At 32.9% G+C, this 27089-nt stretch overlaps 3 protein-coding genes and 1 long non-coding RNA gene across 4 annotated transcripts; 3 read left to right on the top strand and 1 right to left on the bottom strand.

Moving 5' to 3' along the window:
• Positions 1-577: 577 nt before the first annotated feature.
• On the top strand, positions 578-2065 carry LOC106454599 (alcohol acyltransferase 9-like). The gene has a single exon (XM_013896716.3). It carries the CDS (start codon positions 634-636, stop codon positions 1927-1929), a length of 1296 nt encoding a protein of 431 aa, XP_013752170.1. The 5' UTR covers positions 578-633; the 3' UTR covers positions 1930-2065.
• Positions 2066-16747: 14682 nt separating this feature from the next.
• On the top strand, positions 16748-18183 carry LOC106454597 (ethylene-responsive transcription factor ABI4-like). The gene has a single exon (XM_013896715.3). It carries the CDS (start codon positions 16881-16883, stop codon positions 17832-17834), a length of 954 nt encoding a protein of 317 aa, XP_013752169.1. The 5' UTR covers positions 16748-16880; the 3' UTR covers positions 17835-18183.
• An 824-nt stretch (positions 18184-19007) lies between these two features.
• On the top strand, positions 19008-19630 carry LOC106454596. The gene is made up of 2 exons (XR_001289974.3): positions 19008-19267; positions 19366-19630. It is a non-coding gene; the product is annotated as an uncharacterized LOC106454596 (long non-coding RNA).
• A 387-nt stretch (positions 19631-20017) lies between these two features.
• Positions 20018-23207, bottom strand: LOC106450839 (GDP-Man:Man(3)GlcNAc(2)-PP-Dol alpha-1,2-mannosyltransferase). Its single transcript, XM_013892610.3, has 7 exons — positions 22700-23207; positions 21418-21704; positions 21153-21339; positions 21015-21083; positions 20749-20942; positions 20571-20680; positions 20018-20472 (listed from the first exon to the last, which is right to left on the bottom strand). The coding sequence occupies exons 1-7, from the start codon at positions 22997-22999 to the stop codon at positions 20228-20230; spliced, it is 1392 nt and encodes a 463-aa protein (XP_013748064.1). The 5' UTR covers positions 23000-23207; the 3' UTR covers positions 20018-20227.
• Positions 23208-27089: the final 3882 nt, after the last annotated feature.

Below are 27089 nucleotides of genomic sequence, written 5' to 3' on the forward strand. Positions count from 1 at the left end.
CGTTTCAGCAATCAAACTGAAAATGTTTAGCTCACCTAAATGACATGGCTGATTTGAGGGATCTAATTGGTTGATCCGGAGTGGGTGAAAGTAACAGAGACGTTGAAGACGAACTGGAAGAGACGGATTGATCGATGAGATGAGGTTTTGGGAAGTTGGGCTTGACCTGGGCCATGATTTATTTTATGAAGACCACACGGAAGGCCAAGTATCCTCTTTTCAGTCAACAAAGATATTACGACATGGCAGCATTCTATTCTTTCATTGGTTGAATTTTTCATCTGATGTGGCATAGCTTAGAGGGCTTGTTATCTTGCTTTTAGTATAGTATAGATGTCTCCGGATCAAGCAAATATCCCCAAATTAACCAAATATCCGTAGAAATCTTTTCAATATCCATAAAAGTAGTTAACTTGTAACAATTTCCCATCAAAAGAGTACATATGCAGGTTACAACCAACACAAGACATACCATGACTAAAAAGAAGCCCTAAATTACAATATTACCCTACTATATCTCTCTACGTGACTATACAAGCGCATACATAGCAGAGACAGAGATATATATATATAACAACACATCGCAGAGACCCACCTTAGAAATAAAAAACAGATCATCATAGAAAAAGTATAATGGGATCACTGGTTCATGTGAAAGAAGCCACAGTCATTACTCCTTCCGACCAAACACCTTCTACTGTTCTGTCTCTCTCCGCCTTAGATTCTCAGCTTTTCCTCCGCTTCACCATCGAGTACCTCCTCGTTTACTCACCCGTTTCCGACCCGGTTTCTCTCTCGGGTCGTCTCAAGTCAGCGCTCTCTCGCGCTCTGGTTCCTTACTTCCCTTTCTCCGGCCGCGTCCGTGACGGCGGCGGCGGAAGTCTCGAAGTTAACTGCCGTGGCCAAGGCGCTCTCTTTCTCGAAGCTGTCACTGACCACCTCACGTGCCTTGACTTTCAGAAACCTCCCCGGCACGTGACTAGCTGGAGAAAGCTTCTCTCCCTCAACGTCATTGACGTTCTCGCCGGCGCTCCGCCTCTCGTCGTCCAGCTCACTTGGCTCAGAGACGGCGCCGCCGCTTTAGCCGTCGGTGTTAACCACTGCGTCTCCGACGGGATCGGAAGCGCAGAGTTTCTCACCTTGTTCGCCGAGCTGTCCAGAGACTCGCTGAGTCAGACCGAGTTGAAACGGAAACACTTATGGGATCGCCATTTGCTCAACCCCTCTCCGGTTCGTGGCTCGTTAAACCACCCCGAGTTCAACCGAGTTCCCGATCTATGCGGGTTCGTAAACCGGTTCAACGCCGAACGACTCGTTCCGACAACGGTAGTGTTCGAAAGACAGAGACTTACAGAGCTCAAGAAACTCGCGAGTCGACTCAGTGAGTCAAATTCTAATAAGCACACATCGTTCGAGGTGCTCTCTGCGCATGTGTGGCGGAGCTGGGCGCGATCACTGAACCTGCCCGCGAGCCAAACCCTCAAGCTTTTGTTCAGCATCAACGTTCGTGACCGAGTCAAACCGAGTCTACCTAGTGGGTTCTACGGGAACGCCTTCGTCGTCGGGTGCGCGCAAACCACCGTTAAAGATTTGACGGAGAAAGGGTTGAGCCACGCGGCGATGCTAGTGAAACAAGCGAAGGAGCGAGTCGGGGATGATCACGTCAGATCGGTGGTGGAAGCCGTGAGCAAGGGGAGAGCGTGTCCTGACTCGGTCGGAGTGTTGATACTGTCGCAGTGGTCGCGTCTCGGTTTAGAACGGCTTGATTTCGGGTTTGGTAAACCGGTTCACGTGGGATCGGTTTGCTGTGATCGTTACTGTTTGTTACTTCCGGTTCCTGAACAGAGTGACGCCGTTAAGGTAATGGTCGCCGTTCCGTCGAGCGCCGTTGACTCCTACGAGAATCTTTTGTCGTGTCCTAACGCTTAATAATATGATAGAAAAGATAAATTCCAATTTTTACTCTCTATCCGTTACTTGTATAATATTGAGTTTTGACTTGTATAATTCTTTGACTATTCTTTAACTAAACTAGTCTCAACTGAAAAATCATATGCTTCATAAATAAGCCCATAATATCGGTGAATAATTCGAATACCAATCTTAACAGTGCAGTTAAACTTTTTTGGATACTTTTTTTTTTTGATAATCAAAGCATCCGGACTTCGCACTTAGTTCGACTATCCCACCGTGTCTAACCTGAACTGGCGAAGAAGGTCCTAAAAACCAAACAGAAACTATGTTAAATCCGCTGTAGCCGGGACTCGAACTCGTGATGGCAGACATCTCAACCGAGGTTCCTCTATCACCAAACTACGAGGCCCGGTTGTTCTCAACTCGTGATGAACTCGAACTTTGTTACATACTTGCATCCTATACCAATTAGTTTTGTGACCTTACGCTGAATCAAAAAGGGAAAATGTTCTTTTTGCAATCCGTGATTTAGTGTTGATGTTGTTGCATTGGTCCCAAGAAGCGCGATTGATGCAGTAGTATATGTCGGCAAGCAATAAGCACTATTTGCTATTATTATGTTTAATACCACTAGAGATTTTTTCCGCGCTTCGCGCGGATTGTGTCTTATAAATTTATTTTATTTATAATATTATTTGTCGTTTTTTTTTCTTTTATATTAATTTCTTGTTTTTCCAATGTTAGTTTTTCTTAATTTAAATTTATATGTTTATAATTTTTCATTTTTCTTGTTGTAATTATATCTTTTATTGATGGTTTTTTGTATGTGACATAAACTTTTTGAAATTTTAAAATAATGTTATATATAGTACAATTAACACATTAAAGAAGAGAAACATATTCAAGCACATTTTACACTGGTTTTATATGCATAATTTTAAACATTATATATGTATATATTATAAGTTTGAAACATATAAATGCTTTCTAAAGCTAAATACTTGTTCAGAGTTTACATAACTTATCGAAAGTTTTATCTCTTTTTAAATTCAAATCACAGAAAAAAAATATCAAAAAGTCAGTATAGATGGGTCTTTTGGGCTTTTAAATCAACACTGGAAAAATTACATGAATGAGATAACAACAGTTTTAAAAACAACTGGATAAAATTTGACTGAGCCAAAGATTTTAACACAATATGTTCTTTCTTCTTCAAATTGCGAAGAGCCTATAGACACAAGAAAAAAAATCATAATTTTTGTTTTCACTTATATAACATTTTTTCTCCTTTACACACAGAGTTTATTACACTGCTATAAGCAATGGAGAACTCTATTCATATAAAATTCACATCTATGCATTTTGACAAAGAAGAATTTTAGCCATCTTTAGTTTCGGAATAGACCAACTTCAGTCATATACACTATATTTTCTCTATGATTCATATCTTACAATTTTAATATATGTGCAGATTTCCATGTGAAAAAGCACGCACGCCATTTGTCATTCAACCTATTACTCTTTCCAAAGTAAACATTATAATCCTCGTTTGGTTAGCTCCACAAACTAATCTCTTTGGATCAGTTTACTAAAAAATATGGATACTAATGTCAGAAAAGAATATAAACACTATCAACAACAAATATTGACACAAGACTATTTGGTTCAAGGAACATATTCCACGTAATGCGTTTATATCATGGATGGCTTTGCAGAGAAGACTGCCAACCAAGGATCGCTTGAGGCGTTGGAGGTTAATGTCTCAGAAACGTGCGTCCTTTGTAATCTGGAAATAGAGGCTCACTATCATCTCTTCTTTGAGTGCTCTTTCTCTCGCTTGATATGTGAGCCTTTTGCTGCTGAAGTTTGGATTTTTCCTCCGGCTGATCTACACTATGTTGCAGCCTGGATCAATCAACCTCGCGTCAACGCAGATGCACATGCTACTTCAGTCATCAAGCTCTATTTTCAGTCAGCCATCTACCTGCTGTGGAAAGAGCGTAATGCTCGTGTGTTCACACCTGTCTCTTCACCTTCATCAGTCATCCTTGCCTCTCTCGACCGTATGATGCGTGACCGTCTCCTCTCTTACCCGGCAAGTTCTTCTTTCTCCTCTTCTCTACTTCTTTTTTATATTTCTTGTATAAGATCTCTTTAAGGCTTTTTTTACCTTGAGTTGTTGGTGGTTGTTTTTGTTTCCTTACTGTAATAAGTTGTTTAAAAACAACAATGTAACCTTTCAGAAAATGATAATCTTAGTATCTTACAAAAAAAAAACAAATATTGATTTATTTATGTGAATATATATTTTATTTTAAATCATTTTAGTGGACGAAGAAAACATCATAATTTGTACAATCAATTTTCTTAGATTCATCTCATCATACTCACCATTTTACCATTTTAATTACATAATTTTACATGAGATTTTTCACCCTCCCCGGTTATTTTCTCTTTATTTATAACTATAATATAAAGTTATAAACTATATATATATATATATATTATAAATTAATATTTTATTTACCTTTGAAATCTAATGATTAAAAATAGAACATAATTCAATATAAATATATGATTCTATTAATAAATTAGCAGTTACAAATTTGAAATTTCTAGAAATATCAAAAGTCATATATTAGTTAATTATCTTTCAAATGACATCTATTTCTAATATTTTATTGATGAGAATATTTTGGTTGAGGTGGATAGTCTCAAAAGCCTTGAATTTAGTCTCTTTTATATAGTAGGATTGCTATATCATTCACCAAACTTGTATAGTGTAATTTGTTATTGCATAACTGTGTTTAATACTCTACAAGTCACGAATCATAGGTTAAAAAGGGACTAGATAAATGATCATTGTGAAGTTTACCGGTCCATTAGGATGCTCAATGAAGTATACTACTCATTCCGTTTCATAATAAATGAGGTTTTAGAAGATTTTTGTTGTTTCAAAATATAAGATTTTTTGATATTTTTATGTTATTTTTAATTTTATTGGAAATTGTGTAGTCAATTAGATATTATAGTCATTTATATAATTGATTGAATGATTTTTAAATTATATTTTTACAACTATCTTTTAGAAAAAAAAATTAAATTTTTTAATCTTTCTGCATTGAAGTAGAACATCAAGTATTGTGAAACTGAAGGAGTAGTATATTAGAATATCTTCAACTCCATTCTATTTTTTACTATAAAATAGAGTCTAGAGTAAAAATAATACAATAGTACTCTATTTTATATTCTATAATAAATAAGGAGTGAATTTAGTTGTTTATTTTTTTGTTCATCACTTTATATTTTATTATAAAATAGCATGCTATTGAAAATTTGAAAGGAAATTCAACTATATTATAAAGTTGTTTTATTTTAGAGTAAAAATAAAATGAACCATTGGAGATGGTACGATGCTGCAGCTGAATACATCATTATACTTCCATTTGACATCATACTAATAAAGGGTTTGTCTTCTAGATTTCTTGATTTTCATTTTTCATTACAGTTAAGCCTAGTTTTATGTAGGTGGCCATTTAAAAGGAATAATAATAATAATGTGTCCATAGACTACTTCATTGCAAAATCTTGATATCTTCAAATTCTTATACATTAGCTTTTATGGATTAAAGCTATTATGCTTAGCTTTAATCCAGAATCCTGATTATCATTAACTTTTTAATCGGTCGTATAAGTTTCTACTTTTTTGAATGAATCTGTAAAATATTTGATAATCAGTCTTGTCAAGAATAATCATATAATATAGCAAAAGTGTTACTTTTAATATATGAATCATTAAACTAACCGTATTTAATACAACAAATATTTATTCAACCAATGAATCCCTTCCCGAAATATTAATCATATCCAAACTAGTATTATACATATTTTGTTTGAGTAGAATATGTTTACGTTTGAGTTTTGACAATTTTCCATTTATTCAAGATTCTCATAATATTAAATCGTAACCAATGGCCATGGGCATCACCATTGGAATTTGGAAACCCCCCAATAACGATTAAAAACAGTTTGACTGAAATGTGATTAGTTGGAAATGTTTAATTGCGTTTAAGTAGACGTGCGTTAATCCCTTATATATTAATTGAGAAACATTTGAAAAGATGTAACCTCAATTTTGTATTAATTAAAAGAGGCCCCAATGCATAGGTAGCACTCAATTAGGTAGTCAATTACATTCAATTGAAAAATAAGTAGGTCCACATTCGATTTTTATATGTTGTTAGATACATAAGTTGGTCAAACTATATGATATAATGATATGATATGATATTTTCTTTCCTTAAATAAAACCTACGGAATTACCATAAATGACTAATATATATATGACAATTAATGAGTTTAATAATAAAGATTTGATAACAATGTATATCTCCTCCATCATTTTTTGTTTAATTTTATATTATTAAAATAAATTAAATAATCAAATTAGCTATAAAAATAAAATTTAGATTTTTTCGTATATGTCATATTTTGAATTTTTAAAAACGACAATAAATGACTAAAACTATTAAAATTATTATGTTAAAAATTAATGATCAATGGTTTAACATTTTTATTATAAGAAGATACACATGATTTTAAAACCATATGAGTAAAAAATATCATTTAATAATAAAATAAATATATATATATATATATATTAAACACTATATACCATAAGATTACATAAATATTTTAATATTAAAACTTTCAATGAATTTTCAAGAACATTTATAAATTATAAACTTATTAAAGATTTCAGATTGAAAATTTTGTTATCGATGATTTAAATATTTTGTTATAAAACGATATGAACGATCATAGAACCGTATGATTATAAATTCTTATTTAATAAATAACTATACAAAATATACTATTCCTAGAAAAATAGGTTGGTCCATCTTAACTTATATTACACTTTTTATTAAACTAACTATCGAATTGATAAATAACGTACCAAAAATTGTTTTGCACTTTCCTTAAATAAAAGCTACGATACCTAATATGATTAACGTATATGTGAAAATTAATTATAATGAATAATAAATATTTGATAACAATTTTTGTATCATAGTTCTTTTTTTAATTTTATATTATTAAAATATATTTAAAAATCACATTAAATATATAATAAAAAAATTTATAATTTTTCTTATATGTTATATTTTGAATTTTTCAAAACGTCTATAAATTATTAGAAATTTGAAGATCCCCACTCAAAAATTTTGTGATCAATAGATTATTTTTTTTGTCATAATAAGTTACAAATGATCATAAAATTGTATTAATATGAACTTTTATTTAATATTATAAGAAGATACACATTATTTTAAAACCATATGAGTAAAAAATATCATTTAATAATAAAACATATATATTTATATATATATATATAGATTATACTATATACCATAAGATTACATAAATATTTTAATATTAAAACTTTCAATGAATTTTCAAAAACATTTATAAATTATAAACTTATTAAAGATTTCACATTGAAAATTTTGTTATCGATGATTTAAATATTCAATTATAAAATGATATGAATGATCATAGAACTGTATGATTATAAATTCTCATTTAATAAATGACTATATAAAATATACTATTCTTAGAAAAATAGGTTGGTCCATCTTGACTTACATTATATTTTTTATTAAACTAACTATCGAATTGATAAATAATCTACCAAAATGTTTTTTGCACTTTCCTTAATTAGAAGCTACGAAATTACCTAATATGATTAACGTATATATGAAAATTAATTATTATGAATGATAAATATTTGATAACAATTTTGGTATCTTAGTTCTTTTTTTTAATTTTATATTATTGAAAGATATTAAAAAATCACATTAAATATATAATAAAAACATTTATATTTTTTCTTATATGTTATATTTGAATTTTTCAAAACGTCTATATATTATTAGAAATTTGAATATTCTCACTCTCAAAATTTTGTGATCAATAGATTATTTTTTTGTTATAATAAGTTAAAAATGATCATAAAATATAACGCATATGAATTTTTATTTAATAAATATTCAAACTAAATAATATATATATATATATATATAAACACTAATGATTTAAAGCAACAAGATTGGCTGATCAATTTAGTCGTCCAGTTGAAATCTTTCAAAAGTATGTGAAAGACTAAAGTCAAAGTAAATATGGATTTAGAATAGTAGTTATATTTTACTAACCAAATACAAAAAAAAACCGAACCGAACCGAAACCAACCCGATATCCGGATTGAACACCCGTAATCCAAATGAAGCCAAACTATTGTTTCATTCTCCAAAATATAACAAAAATAATAACTTAATCCCGCGCAAGGCGCGGGTCTTATCCTAGTCTATTATATAATAGGAGAGTTTCTCTCTTCCTGATACGACACGTCAGCGGTCTGAAGGTTTCACTTTTTAAAATTGTGAAAAAATATCAAATATGTGATTCGAACCCAGGTTATTGAAATATAAGCACCCACAACTATACCATTGCACTTAAGGATACTTTGTACATTGATGGTCGAAACTAATATATATTATAAAGGTCAGAAACTAATATAACATTGTGGACCCTACTTTTTTTTTTTTAATTGATGGGTAACGAATGGACTTCTACAAAAAATAGGCTTTGGACTTATTGATTTTCTGTTTATTAGGCTTTGTATCTGCCCAAAGTGGTGATACGGACAAAACTAAGAAGATTAGGAAAGCCGCCATCTTCACCATCTCATTCGTCGCTTGCGATTCCCCTTTCGGCAATCAGCTATTATGGTCGATCTTTAAGGCTCTACGCATGTTTTGCGCCTACCAAACGCTTAGTTTCTCCTCTAATGCCTTCAGAGCTCTCATATATATAGAATCCCTCGAGGTAAAAGCTTCATCTTGTCTCAAACTTTTCTTTCTCAGTTTTCCGATTGCTTTACTTTCTCACATCCGTCACGAAAATGACTTATCCAGCTGCTCCAGCCGCTTCAGCCGTCGTTCCCTACTCCACCTTCAACTCTCTCCGCCTTGGAAGGTCCACTCAGTCCATTGTTGGTCGGCTCATCCGATTCTAGGATTCCAGGAACATTAACAAGAATGGAGAGTTTATGGGCATCACCATTCTCCTCCTTGATGAACTGGTGATGATTGTTTCTAACTTATTTTTTATCACTTTAACTCTGCTTTGCTTATTCTTTGTTCATATATGAAACGTATCTTCATCTTTTTGTTTTGGTTTTGTCTATGGTTTTTTTTATGAACAACTAATGATTTTTCTCTGTTTTTCTTACAGAATTCTGTGATCTACGGTTTCATCCATGCAATCTCCAAACAAAACAGGAAAACTGAATGAATTATGTTTTTAGCAACCGAATCTAGAAAAAATAAAAGACATCTTACTTAACAAATTAAAACCTTTTTTTTTGCAGATTCCGACGACGACGAAGCACCCGAGGACCAACGACAATGGAATGATGCGGACGAAGCCTAACTGATGTAAGTAAACTCCTCTTCAATAACGCATCACACTATTATCGCTCCCCAATCTCACAAACTTAAGCTCTAATCATGCAAGGGATCCCACAGGTGATGCTGTCCCGATGACGGAGAAAAAAAAAGAAAGATAACCTAACGTTTTTTTATTTTCAGTTTTTAAGTTCAAATCATGTTTTAGACATAGAGCCCAACATAATCTGAGCCCAAACATTTTAAACCCACAATTACTTTTTCATAATGTAAAAACATCAACCTTCGTTTATGTTTTGTTAAACTATTTTAATCTTTATGTTTTGTTAAACTATTTCACACATGAGGCAGATCTCCTTAGAAGGGGAGCCACTCACCACGATGCTTCCAGTTTCACCATTCTTGAAACTCTTATGAACCACAAAGCCAATATAAGAGCTCTGTTTCAATCCAGCGGCTGAATTTTGTTACAGACCACCGCTAAGCTTGAAGAGGGAAGAGAAGTGGAGTGCTGCGTTTTGGAAGATGGTTACTTGAAGTTTACAAGATGAAGATGGAACCTGTGACGAGGAAGACGAGGAGAAGTGTTACTTGGAATATCCTAACGTTGAGGATGTAGACAATGTGTGATCTTAGCGATGAAGATTATTGTAGCTTTAATATATGCTACTACGGTCCTTGAGCTCCCTAACAAGTACTAGCAAACAATGTGTATTTTGAAAAAATAAAATAATTTTGTAATACAAGTAGTTTGAAACTTTGAGTATTTATTCAAACAACAGATATATACAGAGTTGATAACTTGATATAGACCTCCAAATAAGTTGGTACTGCGTTGTCACAATATCTGTCTTTTTAATTTCATCTACCTCACGTAAGCTTCTTCATCTTCTTCTCTTTTCCTTTCCATTGTTCCACGCTCTCTGTTTCATGTTTAGGCTTTTTTTACATTTTCTATATTTTACCTTAATTATACTTTTTGAATTTTCCTTCCGTTTTGGGTGATGTCTCTAACTTGAGTTAATCGTCAAAAGCTAGGATCAATTTTATTGTCTTACTTCCGATAAATTTTATTCTTTAATTTGCACAAATCTTAAACAACACTAACATCCCGTAAATTATACCACCTCACCGATATCCAAAGTAACTAGTTTCGTGCTTACACAGAGTCTCAGCACCTAGTTTATTTAAATAGAGGCTCTCCAAGGCAAGCTGACATGTCGCAGCTTATATATGGACTATGGTTCAACGCTAACCATCGAACCATATACATTTAATAACTAATCCTTCTAGAGAGAATTTGACACTCAATAACAAAACCTGATAAACATTTGATGTAAATGCATTATTATTAGTGTAATTTGTCAACGATAAATACTTTATCACTTGAGACATGAATCGACTCATCTAATCTATTAATTTAGGGTCCTATTTTTTATCTACTGTTTAAAAGTCATTGTAGAACCATTTGTTTAACATGTTTTATGTTATATTTTATATTAATCATTTAATATACAACATTTAAACAGAAAATCAGACAGAATCTTTTTTTTTTAATTATTAATCTGTTATATATTAAATGTATTAGCACTTTAAAATATAAAGAAATCGTGCCCATTTACCTATATTTTAGGAAATATCAATATGATGTGTTAAATAAAAGGTTAAAATTAGAAATAATGCAAAAGATGTTAAAATGGTGGGTTAACTATTTTAACTTTCATATGTAATATTTATATAAACTTTCATTAAACTTATAAAATTATTTTTAATTTAAAATGTAATTATATGAAACTAAAAACATGTGTGAATGCAAAATTAAAAACGTTAAAAAATTCAGTATATATTATATTATATTTAAAATGAAAGCTTTTGCAATATCTAATTTATTAAATTAAAGTCTTACGACTTTTTTATGTGTGATCTTTTATTTGGACCATGTCTTAGAAAATTTATTAAATTATACATAATTTAATTACAATATCATTAATATCTTAATCTTTTATTTGAAATACAAATAAGCAACTTTCCTTATAAAATTCAAACAAAATATTTAAAAACACTATTTGCAATTTATTTTCGCAATTAATTAGTTTAAATTCTGATTATTATTAAAATATAATTAAATATAAAATTAATTAAGTTTTGATTTAAAAATAAAAATTAAAATCACATCAAATAATTTAATTATATTTTACTGATAACTGAAATTTAAATTAATTAATTTTTGGGAATAAAAAATTAAAATATTTTGTTAGAATTTTCTTAAAAAATATTCATTTGTATTTGAAATAAAAAATTAAAAATTAAAATATATCTAATCTATTTAATTAAAGTTATATTTTGGATTTCATATGTTATATTTTAATTTTGAACTATTAAACACGGGTTCATCTAATCAATTTAAATTTTATTATATAAAATATTTATAAAAAAAATCTCTAATGATTTAAAGCTGGATGGAATAGAAAATTAAGATTATAATTAGTAGTTTAGAATGACTCATTTAGAGTTAGAGTTGATATCGACTTATGGCTGATACTCCGTATACAAAGACTAATATTAGATTTTTAGATTCCAGGGACGACGTCCGATCCTTCTTAAAGATAAAAAATACGAACTCAAAGAATCTATAAAGCAAAATAATTGTTTAAAATGAAACTTAGCCGCACAAAATAAATGTTTAAAATGAAACTTTACCGCGCATGGCGCGGGTTCTATTCTAGTTTATATTTATGGTTGGATCGTATCTCAATTATTAGAGATTTGGTCCTACGAAGTCAACTCGACCAAAGGGAATGAATTATGTATAAATTATGAATATCTTAACGATTGGCTTATTTACAATATGTTTTCCAGCCGGCATGGAACTACGTACTAATAGATGAGAGATTAATTTTAAATTAAACTCAACCATAAAAACAATATTCACTTCGTTTCAATTTAGGTGTAAATGTAGAGTAAATTTTTATTATAAAATAAGTGTCATTTGTATGCAAAAATCTAAAACTACGTTTTATTTGAAACAGATGAAATATTTTTACCGTTAATTACTTATCTAGTTTAAATGCATTGGCAGCGGAGAAAAAAAAAAGAGAAAGCTAGTTAGACAAAAGAAGAAGCAAGGACCATATGAGAAAGCTAGTGATCAGGGGAAAATCCAGGATAAATTTTTAATGGGTGCATGAAAATGATAAAATATATTATGTGTATTTTTTTTTATCAAAATATATTATGTGTATATGTATGTGGAAGCTAGTGTTCGGAATCAGTCGGATATGGGTTTCGTTCTGCTGTGGATGAAAGTTACTAGTCTCAAAAAAGCACCGAATATCTCGGGAGACATCATCACCAACATTAATGATATTAAGAAAAATTTCACCCCTGCTAGTGATTAAGGGTAGAAGTTAGAAAGAAAAGTAGAAGAAGCCAAGGGTAGTGATATTAAGAAAAATTAATGACATCAATAGCGACTGAAACATGTTTAACTTGTAGTTGTTGGCGACAAGGTTTAACGATATTGGTACATTTCACTGATTTGTCACAAATTGAAAAGTTAGAATATTAAAATTTATAGCACCTGCCTGAAAATGTAGTTGCTAATCATTGAAACTCGTCTAAAGATCAGCGACTACCGAACAAAATATCTAGTTGCTAATGATTCTGAAACAAACAAGATGTTTGTTGTTGATCCTTATCGCTAGTTGCTACTTGCTATTGGCTGAAACTTGTCGCAGCCCATATATCGACGACACGAAACAAACATGTTACATAATGATTTAGCTATGGTTTTGTTTAGTATGTGAAATGATCAAAACTTTTTAGTTTGTATACGTATGTGAACATATTTTTTGTCTAACTAAATCATTTCCCGCTATTTCAGAATTTAAATAACCTTACACTTGATGACCAAAAAAAAAAACCTTACACTTACAATGGGGTCGATAAAAAGAAGGAATGGACCAGAAAGCAGACCCAGAAGATCCAAATAATAATACTTCTGAAGCCGGCTCCAGGATCTATATACTAAAAGGCCTTGATGACTGACGTAGGTCGAATTTCTTAATGCCTTTGACGGTTTTGTATTTTGTTTCGACCCACTAGTGTTTTTCGTTGGGCATCATCCCTGAAGAAGACAGAACATTCACTTCATTGTTCATACTAATATTCGGATTTTTGTTAACAAAATTTTTGTTTTTATTCTCATGCTAATAAAATTCCATTCCTCATAGTAGTTAGCAAAATATAAATTAGTATTTGATTCTTAATAGTAATTAGCAAAATATAAATTAGTATCTGATTCTTATATTACTATTATTCATTTTCATTTATCTTCTTTTTTTGTTTGGTCAAATTCATTTTCATTTATCAAGGTGGAGTTCTAACATTCCGTAAAGGATTTAATCCCACCATACAAGGGTGGACATTAACGATATCCTCGTTTATAAAATAAAACTGAACACGTCTTATATAAACGAGACGAAGATACAATCATGGAAATTGCGTTTCATCCAAACACTAATCTTGCACCTATGATATATAAATTAATTACTGGTTTTCTGAATTTGGTTAATTATTTTTGTCAAAATATAGAGACTCCGTGCATTTACATCGTGTTAAGTCGCACCTAATATAGTAATATTCTATGTTTTGATGATTGAAAAGGTAAGTTAAGAGAATGGTCCTTTTGGAGACATGAATGCAAACAACACAGAAAATGTCCTTATCCAAAGAGAATAATACGGGCATATATATATAGACGCAACGTTATATTGGCATGTTGATTAAAGTGCCGCCCACGGTTTATTGGCATGTGAATATTTATCATCTTGCTCGAAAATGTTTCTCTACCCAGACCAGCCCTTCATTCTATATGAAAATCTAATTATTTAGTTTAACTAGGTTTTGTACTCGAAAGAAATTTCTAAGCGTTCTAAGAGCATCTCCAACGTAAAATTTTATTTTTTGTTTCAAATAGAGTAAAAGTGAAAATGAAGTAAAATTATTTCAATCCTACTTTATTTTCTATTCCATAATGAAGTGATGAACAAACAAAAAATAGATTACTCTATTTATAAAATAAATTTCATTATGCAGTGAGATATGAAGTTGGGTTAGGAGCTCAAATGGAAAAAATGGAATGGAAATGAAGATGCTCTAAACCATACATTTTTATAAAAATAATAAATAGAGTTATTTGGATTTAAAATAAAGAAAATGTATTAGTTTGGATATTTGTAATATGTGATATTTTGTGACGGATACTTGCTAACAAATTTGTAAATTAATATTGATAGTGAACTAGTCACAAGTTTGTAACTATTGGTTTCCATACATGGTATTATGGTAAGAACCTACAATCTTAAACTTGCCTAAAATTTTATTTGGTACCTTCTGACGTTCTTTCGTAAACCCCAAAAACTCATGAATACTTTTATAATTTACGAAAGATCATACTCCATATCATATTTGTTGCGTTGCAATACTCTTGAAACATTTAAGTTCTATGTCCTATGTTATGGTTCATTAATACCGTATTAATTTAAGCATCTGGTAATCGGCGGAACAAAAAAATGTTCACTAATCTTTCTTGAATGGTATCAAATGATCAATTCATCGTTAGACAAGACCTCACGTGAATTTTGTGACTGGGATAATCAAGTTGCATCGTTATATAAATGGATAAGTGCAAGACAAATGCATGTATGGCGCAACTAGTTGCCGAGACATAAAAATGCGAGAGTTCCAAGGCAATTGGGCTGAGATTTCAGAAACCACAAGAAAAAGCTTTGGTTCTTTCACTGTCTTTGCTTCCTTCCTCGCCACCTCCTCTCTTCCATGCAATATTCCCATTTTTCTCTTTTTTGTTTTTCATATTTATAATTGACGGTCTATCTACGCTTTTAATATACTCCATATACTTGTTTAATTATCTAACATGTGAGTGTTTTTATCTACATAATTGTTTGCGAAGATGAAAGGAAAGGTGTGTAGTATCCAGAATTTTATAATATTTCGATTATTATAAATCGGACGAAGTATTTGACTCGAACCACGTCTTTTTCCAAGAATGGTAATTGAGTAGACAACACATAATTCGATTATTATAACTATGTGTGTTTAAAATAAAGGTCAGAAAAATAAATTACTTCTGACTTTCTCAGTTTCTCTGCATCTGTGTTTTCTGTCCTTCCAGTAGCCGCATCTGCAACCCTCCGAGTGAGCAAATTATTTGTTTTCTCCAAAAAAATTTCAGCAAATGGAATTGATTCTGAAGCGTAAACTACCATTGACTGTATGTAATTCGATTTTGAATTATAAAATAAATGAAAACATAATACACACATTAGATATACTACGAATTGAAAAGAAAAAGGGTCCGAAAGAAAAAGCTATAACTAAAGTTTGTTGGAGTGAAAAATGTAACAGAATTAGATTTAAATTAGATTCGGTTAATAGAGTTATCAAATTTTGAAAAAAGAATAAAGTTTTACATTGAAAATGCTCTAACCATTCATTCAGATCATATTAATTTTGGTCATGTTTAATTTACTTGTTCGTACGCCTATAAATACCACGAGGACTTGTTGAATCAAAATTTAGCATATAATTAATATAGTTGTAGAAAGTTATATACAACTAATATCATCTCCAACTTTACTCTATTTTTCACTTTAAAATAGAGTTTAGAGTAAAAAATGCTTCAATGGTACTTTATTTTTCACTCTATAATAGAGTGAAAATTAGGTTTACTCCAAATATAAAGTAATTTGTTTTTTCTTTGTTCATCATTCTATTTTCTACTCTAAAATAGAATACCATTGGAACAAACTCAAACTCTATTATAAAATTATTTTATTTTAGAATAAAAAATAGAGTAAGCCATTAGAGATGGTTTAAGCCAAAGTTTGACATCAAATTACCGGAATACTATGTTAAATTTTACCAAAATCTATAAGATGTCTGAGACTATTATAAACGGATTGACCACACAAGGACTAGAACTATCAATTATCTTAACTTTACTAAAATCTATAGATGTTTTAAGCCTGGTCTCGGTGCGACAGATAAAAACTTGAATACTTCCATCTTTTTGTTAAACAATAATAGAAAGGCGGACATCTTATTCATGCTCGTAGACACTCGTGGTTTGTGTGTTTCTTCTTGTTTAAGCTATTTATGTACTCTTTTTGGTTAGATTTGGGTGCAAATGTTTTTAAGTGATCAATAAAAATATACTGCTTGTAACGACAACCAAAACAAATCTCCCTCACAGTAAATACTTGTAACAGCAAAAATGTCCTTGGTAGAAAATAAAAGTTAAAAAGGAATAACAAAGAGAGTATATAAGTGTATATATATAAAGAAGCACACCGCCCTAATCCACCATTCACAACGGTGACATTCAAACACACTTCTGTCTCTCTTTCTTCTTGATTCGTCCTCTCCATTTTCTCAATTTCTTTAATCTCTTTCTTTGTCCTTTCTTCTTCTTCATCTATGGACCCTTTACCTTCCCAACAAGAACAACAACACAATCTTGACGATACTATCCAACAAACCCTAGCCCAAAATCCTCAATCCGATTCCACCACCACCACCACCGACTCAGCCTCTCCTGCTCAACAACGCAAACGCAAAGGTGGTCCTGAGAACTCCAAGTTCCGTTACCGTGGCGTCCGACAAAGAAGCTGGGGAAAATGGGTCGCCGAGATCCGTGAGCCACGTAAACGCACTCGCAAGTGGCTTGGTACTTTCGCCACCGCCGAAGACGCCGCACGTGCCTACGACCGAGCCGCCGTTTTTCTTTACGGGTCACGTGCTCAGCTCAACTTATCCCCTTCCTCTCCTTCGTCGGTCTCTTCTACTTCCTCATCCGTATCCGCCGCTTCCTCTTCTCCTTCATCCTCTTCTTCCTCCACTCAAACCCTAAGACCTCTCCTCCCTCGTCCCTCCGCCGCGTCCCTAGCCTCATCCTTCATCCCGTGCGGTCTGCCTTTTACCAACAACATATTCCTTTCTGGTGGGACCTCTACGTTTTGCCCTAGTTATGGTATTTTCCCTCACCAACAAACTCAGATGACGCAAGTGGGACAGTTTCAGCACCAACCGTATCAGAATCTTCACTCTTGTAATAACAATAACAAGATCGGTGACGTGGAGCAGACAGATGTTCCGTTAGTTAATTCGGCGTCGTTTCATCACGAGGTGGCTTTAGGGCAAGACGAAGGAGGAAGTGGTTGTAATAATAACAACAACTCAATGGATAATTTGAATTCTCTGGTTGGTTCGGTCGGTTCAACGGTTGTTGATCCGGTTAGTTCAATGGGTATGGATCCGGGTTACAATATCGTTCGGGATGGATCTTCACCGGTTTGGCCTTTTAGCGGAGAAGATGAGTATAGTCATTGGGGGAGTATTTGGGATTTTATTGATCCCTTGCTTGACATTTGATGTACGATCGATGAGAGTAACTCCAAGGGTTTGTCAAGAGCATTGAAGATTCTGAAGATTCACAAGGAGATTTTACATTCGATGAGGAGTTTTTTGCATGGACTATTTTGGAGGATTTTTTTGATAATTTGTTTTGATCGAAACATATAGAGATAATTAAGAGGCTATTTTTTTCTGTTTTGGAGATCTTTTATTTATATTTCAGGGAATTCGTAAAGGAGATTACGGTTCCAATAAAGTATATACATATGTGGAAGAAGAAGAGATGGTGGAATGTTTTATGAGATTTATTTCTTCAGCACTTCATAGAGCATCTAATAGGATGCACATTATAAATTCGTTTTTGACTTTCAGAGGTTTAGCTATCTCATTTTCTCTCTGAAAGTACTTTTGTTTATATGTGTGTATCAAGTTTGAATTATATATATGAATCAAGGCAGAAACTGTGAAAGAATACATATTCAATTATAGGTCATTACTGGATATGGTTTGCATATCATCTATTGATGATCCTATCATATGGATGAAAGGTTGGGTATTTCATGTATAAATGAGTTTTGCGAGCTCATAGTTATGTTTCTGTAAGAAAGAAATAAATCAATTTTTTAAATATAAAAGAAAAAGAAACAAATCAAACAAAAACGTTTTTACTGAGATAAAAACATCTTCAATCGGAAAGTTTTTTTTTTAAATCCTACTCTATTTTAAACTTCGTAAGGTAAAAGAAAATATAATAATTTCAAAAATGTAATAATATAATTTATTTATTATTTTATACTCCCTTTGTTTCTAAAAGATTTGCTAGAATATGCATGTTTATTAAAATTTTAATAAATATTTATAATTTAATTTATTTTTTATTTTATTATACACTTTCCAATAAATTTTCATCAATGAAATTTAATCAATTAAAATATTTCTATTAATGTTTTTCAAAAATATAAAAAATAATCTATTTTTGTCGAACAAGAAAAAAAAATCTAAAAAATCTTACTTACTTTCAAAAAAATATTTCTCTTCAAAACTAAATATTTTATGGGTTCTAGTTAAAACTCTTAAAATTATTCTATTTTGAATTCTTTAAGAGTTTTAACTCTAACCCAACTGCAAATCAATGCATGAGAACAAGGATTCCACGATGATTGACCCTTTTTAACAAACAATTATTTTAATCATAGCAAAGAAAATAAAACAAAAACACAATCTAGCTTAAATTTTTGAAAATAATTTCTCCTAATTTACTTAGAGCTGAGAAAATACACAAGTAAGGCCCAAATCTATTATATGGGCCAAGCAAACAAATATACCTCTAAACTAGGGTTCTCAAGGGTATATATTCACAACTACGCTTCATTTCCTCTCTTTGTTACCGTCACCGTGAATTCGCCGACTAGGGTTTCAAGAAAAAGAGTTTCTCCGACATGAGAGCCAAGGTTTGTTGTCCATCTTGTCCTATACAGCTGTCTACCATTCTGTTTACGTATATCATTCTGAGCCTAAGCAACTGTTTTTCAAAATCGTGTGTTTGCAGTGGAAGAAGAAGCGTATGAGGAGGCTTAAGAGGAAGAGACGAAAGATGAGACAGCGATCTAAGTAGACTCAGAGAGAGACTGACTCCTCTTGAAAGACTTTGCTTTTCCATCTGCTTCCTTTGTTTTCCCTCATTTCTGTTTCGCTAGAGATCTTTAAAAGTACTTTTGGTTTGGTCTCATTTCAGTTTTTTTAAGTGTTTGTAGCTTTGTTTTTGTCGGATTGTAGAGATCCTCAATTAATGGCAATGCTATATGTTTTTATCACCACTCTTATTTATATTCTTGCACACTGATTTAGGTTTAGAAAGTATTATCATTTGACTTATAGATCCTGTGGAATAAATCATATTTAGGTTGTACGATCTTGGAATATACAAATCTTGTTTGGTTAATCAAGAATGATCCAACAAGTAATGCTTTTGAATATGATGGTAGTAGCTAGTAGTTAGTATTGTGATAATATCGTTGTGGTTAGTCTCATTTTTAAGAAGAAAATGATCCTCACTTTTCCTCCAAACTCATAATCTCACCTTGAATGGTTTGCAAGTTTAATCTTCAAGCCCTAGAGTTGGTTCTATCACTCTTGCTAAGAGAACTACTTGTCTAATATTAGTTTATAACTGTAACCATCACCACATATGCCAATCTGAGTTATAGTTTCAAAACCGGTTTGCTCAAGAATCTGGCAGACGAGCAAACGTCTACTTTATCAGGAAGATAAAGTCTCATTGTGTTGGTCTATGTCAGAGCTTTAACCAAAAAAACATAAAAGTATGAGAGAAAAAAAGGGTATAACCTAGCTCTGTCCTGCGAGTCTAAAAGCTAGTGCAATAAGCAGTTTCCTTTAGGGTTATAACATTGTCATTTCACAGCACAGGTAAAAACAGGTCGAATAGCAGTTTTGAAGTCCTCACTAAACTGCTGTTCAGAGAACCTCATCGCACGTTTCCTAGCAGATTCAGCCATCTTAAGCCTCTCTGTTTCACTCATCTTCACAACCTCAACGATCGCTTCAGCGTATTCCTCAACAGTCTCAGCAAGAAACCCGGTTCTTTGTCCATCTTCTTCCAACACAATGTCCATTTTGGGTCCAGCCGAGTTGTGAGCTGCAACCACAAGTTAAAAAACAAAGAAGTCATTACAAGAACTTAGCTGAGAGAAACTGAATAAGAATCACATAACACAACAAGCCTTAAAGTCTGACCTATTGGGATCGCACCAGCAGCCATGTACTCAACAACACTAATCCCAAAGTGTTCATCTATCATCCCATGCATACCTGCAACTGCATTTCCTAGCAGTGCCACTAGTTCTCTGCAATCATGGAAGCGCTCTGAGTATTTCAAGAATAGAGAATGCTATAAAGAGCTTTGAGCAATCACCTGTACATAGCGTTCTTATAGAACTCCACATCCCCATCTACTTTTAGCTCAACGGCTCTGTCTTTCAACTTTTGCAGCCGTTCTTCATCTGATTCGTTTCTACAACTTCCCACAAACTGGAGCTTAGGTCTAGAAACGTCAGGACCTAACTTCTCTAAAGCTAGTGAAAAGGCTTCAAGCTGAAGCATATGAGCCTGGTACAATACTGTAACTGAGTAAGCTGGATAAGATAACTAATGTGAACCATCAAAATTACAGTACCTCACCTTCTCAGGACGAAACTGAGCAACTGATATGAATACTGGAGGATCTGATGATCTTTCAAGAGGAAGTTTCTGCACATTAAGCCAAAGATGTTAAAACAACAAGAAGAGAGAGATTCAAGCTCTCTGATTGGTTATCACCTGGAGTCCTGAAGTATCACAAGGAGGGTAAACCCGTCTGATCCGTTCAGGTATCCTCCAAAGAACTTCGATATGAGACTTAGTCCACGAAGAGTTAACCATAGCTAGATGAGTACACGACCCAACCATCCCATACAACCAGCTAAACGCTCTATAGTAAACTACTTTGCAAGTAGATAACCAATTGCTACCAACAAAAAAAAACAAATCTCATTACCAAAACCAACATAACTTAATCGTCAAGCAAGAAGAAAGCAAAGCAAACCTCTTGGCGATTGAAGCGTCGTTGTTATACATAGAGTTCCTCGAACGAACACGAGAGATCATATCCAAACTAATAGTCGGGTAATGAGTATAACAAACAACTTTGCAACCAAAGAGACGAGCAAGAGGGTAAGTAAAGGCGTAACCACTCGTGTCAACGTAGTAGAAAGGAGTGAACTTTCTTAAGGCCTCCCACGCTAAGTAAACAGAGCCGAGACTTTGGCCTATCATTGTGAAATGTGGGTACGTTCTCTCTTCGATCCATTTCCTTTTGTTGAGATGAATCACCTGAAAAAAAAGAATGAAACTTGAATCAAAACTGAATACAAAGGAGCTACTAAGCCTGGGCACAACCGAACCGAATTTCATGAATAACCGAGTGGATCTATCTTTGGAATCTAAATTATCCGATATTTTTATTCGAACATCCGGATTACCCGATATTTAAACCGAAAAACCCGAATTATCTGAATATTTTACTTATATTATCCCAAATGATCCGGAATAACCGGAATCCAATTGGATCCTGATTTTTTTTCTGTGGATATTAGCCGGTTCCTAATTTTGCTATCTAAACCTTCCTAACTTCGCTATCCAAACCGAACCGCACTGAACCGAAAAAATAGAAGCCGAACCGAATTTCATAAATAACCGAGTGGAGCTATCTTTGAAATCCAAATTATCCGATATTTTTATTTGAACATCCAGATTATCCGATATTTAAACCGAGTGGAGCTATCTTTTAAATGATCCGGAATAACCAGAATCCAATTGGATCCTGATTTTTTTTTTCTGTGGATATTAGCTGGTTCCTAATTTTGCTATCCAAACCTTCCTAACTTCGCTATCCAAACCGAACCGCACTGAACCGAAAAAATAGAAGTCGAACCGAATTTCATAAATAACCGAGTGGAGCTATCTTTGAAATCCAAATTATCCGATATTTTTATTTGAACATCCAGATTATCCGATATTTAAACCGAAAAATCCGAATTATCTGAATATTTTACTTATATTATCCTAAATGATCCAGAGTAACCGGAATCCAATAGGATCCTGATATTTTTTTTTATGGATATTAGCCGTTTCCTAATTTTGTTATGCGATTAGAAACCAAAATAACCGAACCAAATTGAATATTCTAAACAGCCTAACCGTTCCTAATCCAACCGAAACCGAACCAAATTGAATATTCTAAACAGCCTAACCGTTCCTAATCGAAATAGCCGAACCGAACCAAATTGAATGCCTATGCCTAAGCTATCTCTAGAGAGAGAAATGACCTTGGGAGGAGAGAGAAGATTGACACCGAATCGATCCACGGCGCGGCGAGCTAAGCTGTCGGAGGAAGAGTCGTGATCTCCGGTGAAGACGATACAGTCGAGATCGGGAGTTTCCTCTTGGATGGCTTTGACTGCGCACCAGAGGACTCTCTCGCCGCCGCCGCCGTCGTTTGTGTAGGGATGGAAGAATCCCACCGCTCGTTTCCTGCTCTTTCTCGCGTTGATGAGGGAGAGAGATAAGGTCAGTGATAACGCGAAGAGGAGAGTGAGGAAGGCGTAGAGGATGAAGCAGATCGCCATGGAAGCGTGTATCAGTGAGGAGGAACGAAATGGTGAAGAAAGCGTTTTTGTTCATCTTTGATTATCTTTCTGAATATTACATAAAGGACCCGAGACTATGGCTGAATCATAGTTATCCCCCTTAACTTCCGGAATTGATTATCACTATTTTTTTTTTCTCTTTCAAATTGTAATAAACTAAGAAATTGATTTGGAATTTCAGATTCTAGCACTAATTTTCTATTTCGAATTATGAGAATTATTATAATTTTGTAATCCAATCATTTCTTACAATTTTCTTTACACTACATAAACATCCACACCACACCCGACGATTTTGATAGCACCATTATAGATACTTTATGTAAGTTTTGTTTTTTACAACAAAACTTATTTTCTGGAATTCAAAATCATGATCTCCTGATGTTTAAACGATTTTTTCAAAAGGAAAAAAACCGAATGAATCATGGCACAAAGTTGTGGTTTTTGTAGTTTTCGTTTTAAAGTTTAAAGAAAAACCATTTAAGAAAATGAAACTTAGGGTTAAAAAATTAAAGTTCAAAATTTAATTCAATATATCATATGTCATATATCATAACAACCAAGACTATTTCGGTAAAAAAAAAAGATCCAAGACTAAACCCTGTGATTCAGCTTGAATAGGTGTAGCTTTATGGAGACATTGTTCTTGTCAGCGAGCATTGGAACCATCTCAGGCAACTCTTCAAGAGTTTGACCTTTAAGATAACTATAAAACCAAACGACCATAGTCTCTAATGTCTTTGTGTTTTTAAACATAAGTTCCATGAACGAACCGACGTGCCTCGACTCTACATTCCAATGTGCCAGGTTCTCAAAGACCCTCGCTTCCAAGCTCCAGCGATGATCCTTTTTAACGCTTTGCCAATCCAAGTACTTGTCAATTATATTCTTCTGTACAAGAGAAAAGGTTTTCGATTATGCATACCGATAGTCAATATTTCATGTTCTAAAAAACCAAAGTGAGAGGATATGCATGGTTCTAGGACTACATATTTAGACTCGCTAATAGTTAGAATTGTCAAGGAAACTAATAAAATTAAATAGGTTTATGGAAAAATATTGCTATGGTGTCAAACTTCATTCTGTGTAGTGGTTAGCTACTTCAATTCAGGTGAGTGTTGCAGCACTCTGACTATACCATGAATTGGGGAGATGATTGTCTCAATTGTCGAATCTTTGACCTTGAAGCTTGGAATGAGAACACATAGGAGCTCGGCAAGAGTTAATACCTAACAAGAAGCATAGATAGATAGTTAGTGAATACCGATACACAAACATAAAAAAAAGAGCTAAATAACTAAAGCATTGTAAGAAAAAATCATCATTGATCAATGATGACTTTGCCACATAATATTTTACAAACAATTATTGGTGATTTAATGGATATCAAAGCATACTGAAAACTAGTTTATTGGCTTGCTAATTAGACTGACGTGACATCTATATTATTAAAACTGAAATATACTTTAGAAGTAATCCTTCTTTTATGACTAATATTACAAGTTTTGCCACTGAGAATAATACAACTCCTTCAAATGATCATTAATATCTATTTTTTGTCAACAATATCCAATTTAACATCAGAAACTAAAAAGCCATTTTATATACGTACCCAATTTGATAGACAGACCCAAAATTTCCTTTATCTGCATTGAAGGTATTTAATTTATTAATAATTGTCATGTGAAAACCGAGTGCATAAAATTATTGCAATGTTCTATTAATGGAAAATCACTATCGCCATCAGTAGTGCATATGCAATCACACTAAATGGAATTGAATGAATCCAAACCAAACCGCATTATACAAACCAAACAATCGTTTGGTTTTATACAAAAGATACACACAACCGTAAATTAGCTCAACCAAAAATGATTTTGTTTAACAAAATACTAATTAACTATATTTTTTTAATCATTGAGGATATATGAAATCTTAATCTGCTCACAAAATATTGCCAAAAATCAACCATTTTACCTCTAACTTAGCTAAACAACACGTTTTCAAAAAAAAAAAAAAAACTTAGCTTAACAACACTCTTCTTGGATATCACAGTAAACTGTAGAAGAGAATATATAAAATTACTATATATTTCTGTTATAAAATCGTATTGTTTAAAAACATATTCAGCAAATATTTTGATTGGAAAGAGTATAAAATATAAACATTCAATGATATAGAACAATTTTTTTAAATATCAAAATTAATGATAACTCCGAACGTGGGCTTCCTTGGATTTCAAGAAAACATACCGAAGTTCTCTCCGAAAGCAAGCTTATCTACATTCTGCAACTTCTCTAGCGTCCTTAGCACCAGGGCTTGAAGAAATCATCCTCCAGATCTTCAAGTGCGCAAAAGCAAATCTCCATTCTAGCCTCTTTTAAAGATGAGACATCAACTAAAGTACATGGTAACCGACAGTTTGTCAATTTGAGACGATGGATATGCGGTGCAATAATCTGCCTAGGCCGGGGAACCAAATGTTACAATCGATTACTAATGTTCTCAGACTCAGCGATTTGCTGAGATCAAGAACCAACAGTTTATGCCAGAAGTGAAGGGTTAAGCTTTCAAGAACCGGAGAGCTTGCAAGACATTAAGTACATAATCTTCAGAGATGTCCAAGACACGGGAAAACTTGGAAGTTTGAAATCAATAAACGATACTTAACACTGAGTTGCTTGAAAGAGTTACTGATGTAAAAGGAATCAGGAACATGAAAATTATGGTCACCTTCATAACCGAACTCCAACGACATATTCTCAACATTTCGGGATATGGCGAACTCGATCCATCTGTCAATGTAAGGAATATCGTCTCTCGTGCTGGCACTGAGCTTGAAACTCATCATCTTGCGAGCCTTGTAGCGATCTAGTATTTTGTTTATAATATCACCTTTCGGGCCATGTGGCCTAATCCAGTCGAAGGAGAGGCAAGGTGTATATCGGACCATACATGTCTCCATCTTTTGGACAAGATGGATGTTTTGATGGCAATTTCGGTCGGAAGAGAGGAGAGGATACTTTGGAGGATTACGTCAGGTAGAAAGCTGATTGAGTCTACACTGTCGCTTGAATCTCCTGCTTCTTTGGTTTTGTGGTCTTGGTGGCTATAGCTTCTTGCGGCCGTTGCACCGTCTCCGTTTTCGCATTCGTCCACCATCCTAAGTTGTGCTTGGTGAACAAACCTACGGCTAGGGTAACACTTAATTTAGTTTTGTAGATAAACACAAGCTCAATCTTAAAAGAAATATATCATTATTTTTTTGACTGAAAAAATAATAATAATAAATCATTATTTTAGATTTTATTTTGACATATTCTGAATACTTTTAATTTCTTGTATGCATAAATAATAATAGTATTTATTTAAAATTAATAACCATACTCAGAAATTCAAAATGGTTTATTTTATTTTATTTCAACTTTCCATTTTTTTGGGGTAGAATTTATTTAGTTCATGAATATATTCCTAAGAGATTACTGAAGTGTTATTAGTTGATGAAGTTTAATAATTTTTTTAGCAAGAAATAATCTACTGCTATTAAATATTTGATTTTCATTGTTGATTATAAACCTAGTGTTATTGATTTTTTGTATTTATGATATTTTTGTAAAATAGTTTAAAATCAAATGTTATTCAATTAAAGATTTGAAATGATCAACTAAAGATTTTATTCAATTAAAAATCAAATGTTATTCAATTAAAGATTTTGAAATGTTTAGAATTTCCGGCTCGAGGAAATACAATGTCTTGGCAAGGAAGAAGGGGCAAAGGGAAAGGAGCAGTGACGGTCAGATGTCGTTTGGATCGAGCTTTGGCAAATGAGGAATGGCATACGCTTTTCCCATGTTCTTATACAGAGTATCTAAAGATGGTGGGATCTGACCATCGTCCAGTGGTGGCTTTCTTAGAGGATAAATTTATAAGGAAAAGAAGGGGGCAATTTAGATTTGACAAAAGATGGATTGGCCAAAAGGGTCTTATGGAATCGATTGTAACAGGCTGGACGGGGAGTCAGGAAGGACAACTAGGAGATCTTGTTACCAAAATTACTAATTGTCGCCAT

The sequence above is a fragment of the Brassica napus genome, chromosome A5, assembly GCF_020379485.1.
Source record: "Brassica napus cultivar Da-Ae chromosome A5, Da-Ae, whole genome shotgun sequence".
Taxonomy (NCBI): domain Eukaryota; kingdom Viridiplantae; phylum Streptophyta; class Magnoliopsida; order Brassicales; family Brassicaceae; genus Brassica; species Brassica napus.